Source organism: Bison bison, unplaced genomic scaffold, assembly GCF_000754665.1.
Source record: "Bison bison bison isolate TAMUID 2011002044 unplaced genomic scaffold, Bison_UMD1.0 scf7180017861046, whole genome shotgun sequence".
Taxonomy (NCBI): domain Eukaryota; kingdom Metazoa; phylum Chordata; class Mammalia; order Artiodactyla; family Bovidae; genus Bison; species Bison bison.
In genome coordinates, this window is record NW_011491618.1 from 1,835,248 (window position 1) to 1,836,055 (window position 808).

The following is an 808-nucleotide window of genomic DNA, read 5'->3' on the forward strand; positions in this document are numbered from 1 at the left end:
CGTCCCCCGCCTCCCACCTGGCGCCCGCACCCGTCTCGCACCTGCACCGAGCCGCAGTCGCACTCCTCCCCCGCCTCCACGAAGCCGTTCCCACACTCAGGCGGGTCCAGGAGCTGCGGGGATGGGGTGTCGTGTCGCGAGTCTGGCCAGGACCCTGCCCAAGCCCCGCTCCCACGTTCCTCGCCCTGCGGCTGGTATTATACCTTGAGGGGCTTGTTGAAGAGGCAGCTCCCGCCGCCCTCCTGAAGAAACTGGTTGTACTCGTCGATGCTGCAGCGCGAGAACTTGCGGGGCAGGTAGAACCTGGGTAGGGGTGAGGGGACCGTGCTGCCGAGTGCCCGCCGGCGCACCCTCTCGCCCCTTCTCAAGATTGGGATGGGGTGCACCGGAGGACTCGGTCACTGTCTCGAGGAGGCTGAAGATCTATGTGCTTGGACACTGCACGAAAATCCTCCCGCCTGCCCATCAAAGGGCAGTGGGCAGGGGATGCCGCTCCAGTTGACTCCCCGAAACTTCAGGACTCCGAGAGAGTCCGAGGGAGGTTTGTGAGCCGAGGAGGGGAGGGGCCTCCAAACGAGGCTTTGGCGGCGCCCAGTGGGCGACTGTGAATATTGCAGCCTGGACAATTGTGGCGTCCGGCTAGGGAATGTATGTCTCCCTGTACAGTGTCCACAGACAACTGCGTTTCTTGGAATTCTGAGTGGTCCCGAGAGCAGGGTCTCTTGAGGCAGCCAGGTCCAGAATGTCACCCAATGCTCACCCTGCGGCTCCCTTTGCCCAAGAACTCACCCAGTGTCCTCCATGATGC

General features: G+C 63.2%; 1 protein-coding gene across 1 annotated transcript in view; it reads right to left on the minus strand.

Annotated features, from left to right (window-relative positions):
- ADAM11 (ADAM metallopeptidase domain 11) overlaps positions 1 to 808 on the minus strand; it is a 28,416-nt gene that overhangs the window by 6,098 nt on the left and 21,510 nt on the right. The window contains exons 19-21 of the mRNA XM_010832512.1: positions 790 to 808; positions 204 to 303; positions 42 to 113 (exon numbers count right to left, since the gene is read on the minus strand). Of these exons, the coding sequence (XP_010830814.1) occupies positions 42 to 113; positions 204 to 303; positions 790 to 808 (191 nt within the window). The remainder of the gene's footprint in view (positions 1 to 41; positions 114 to 203; positions 304 to 789) is intronic.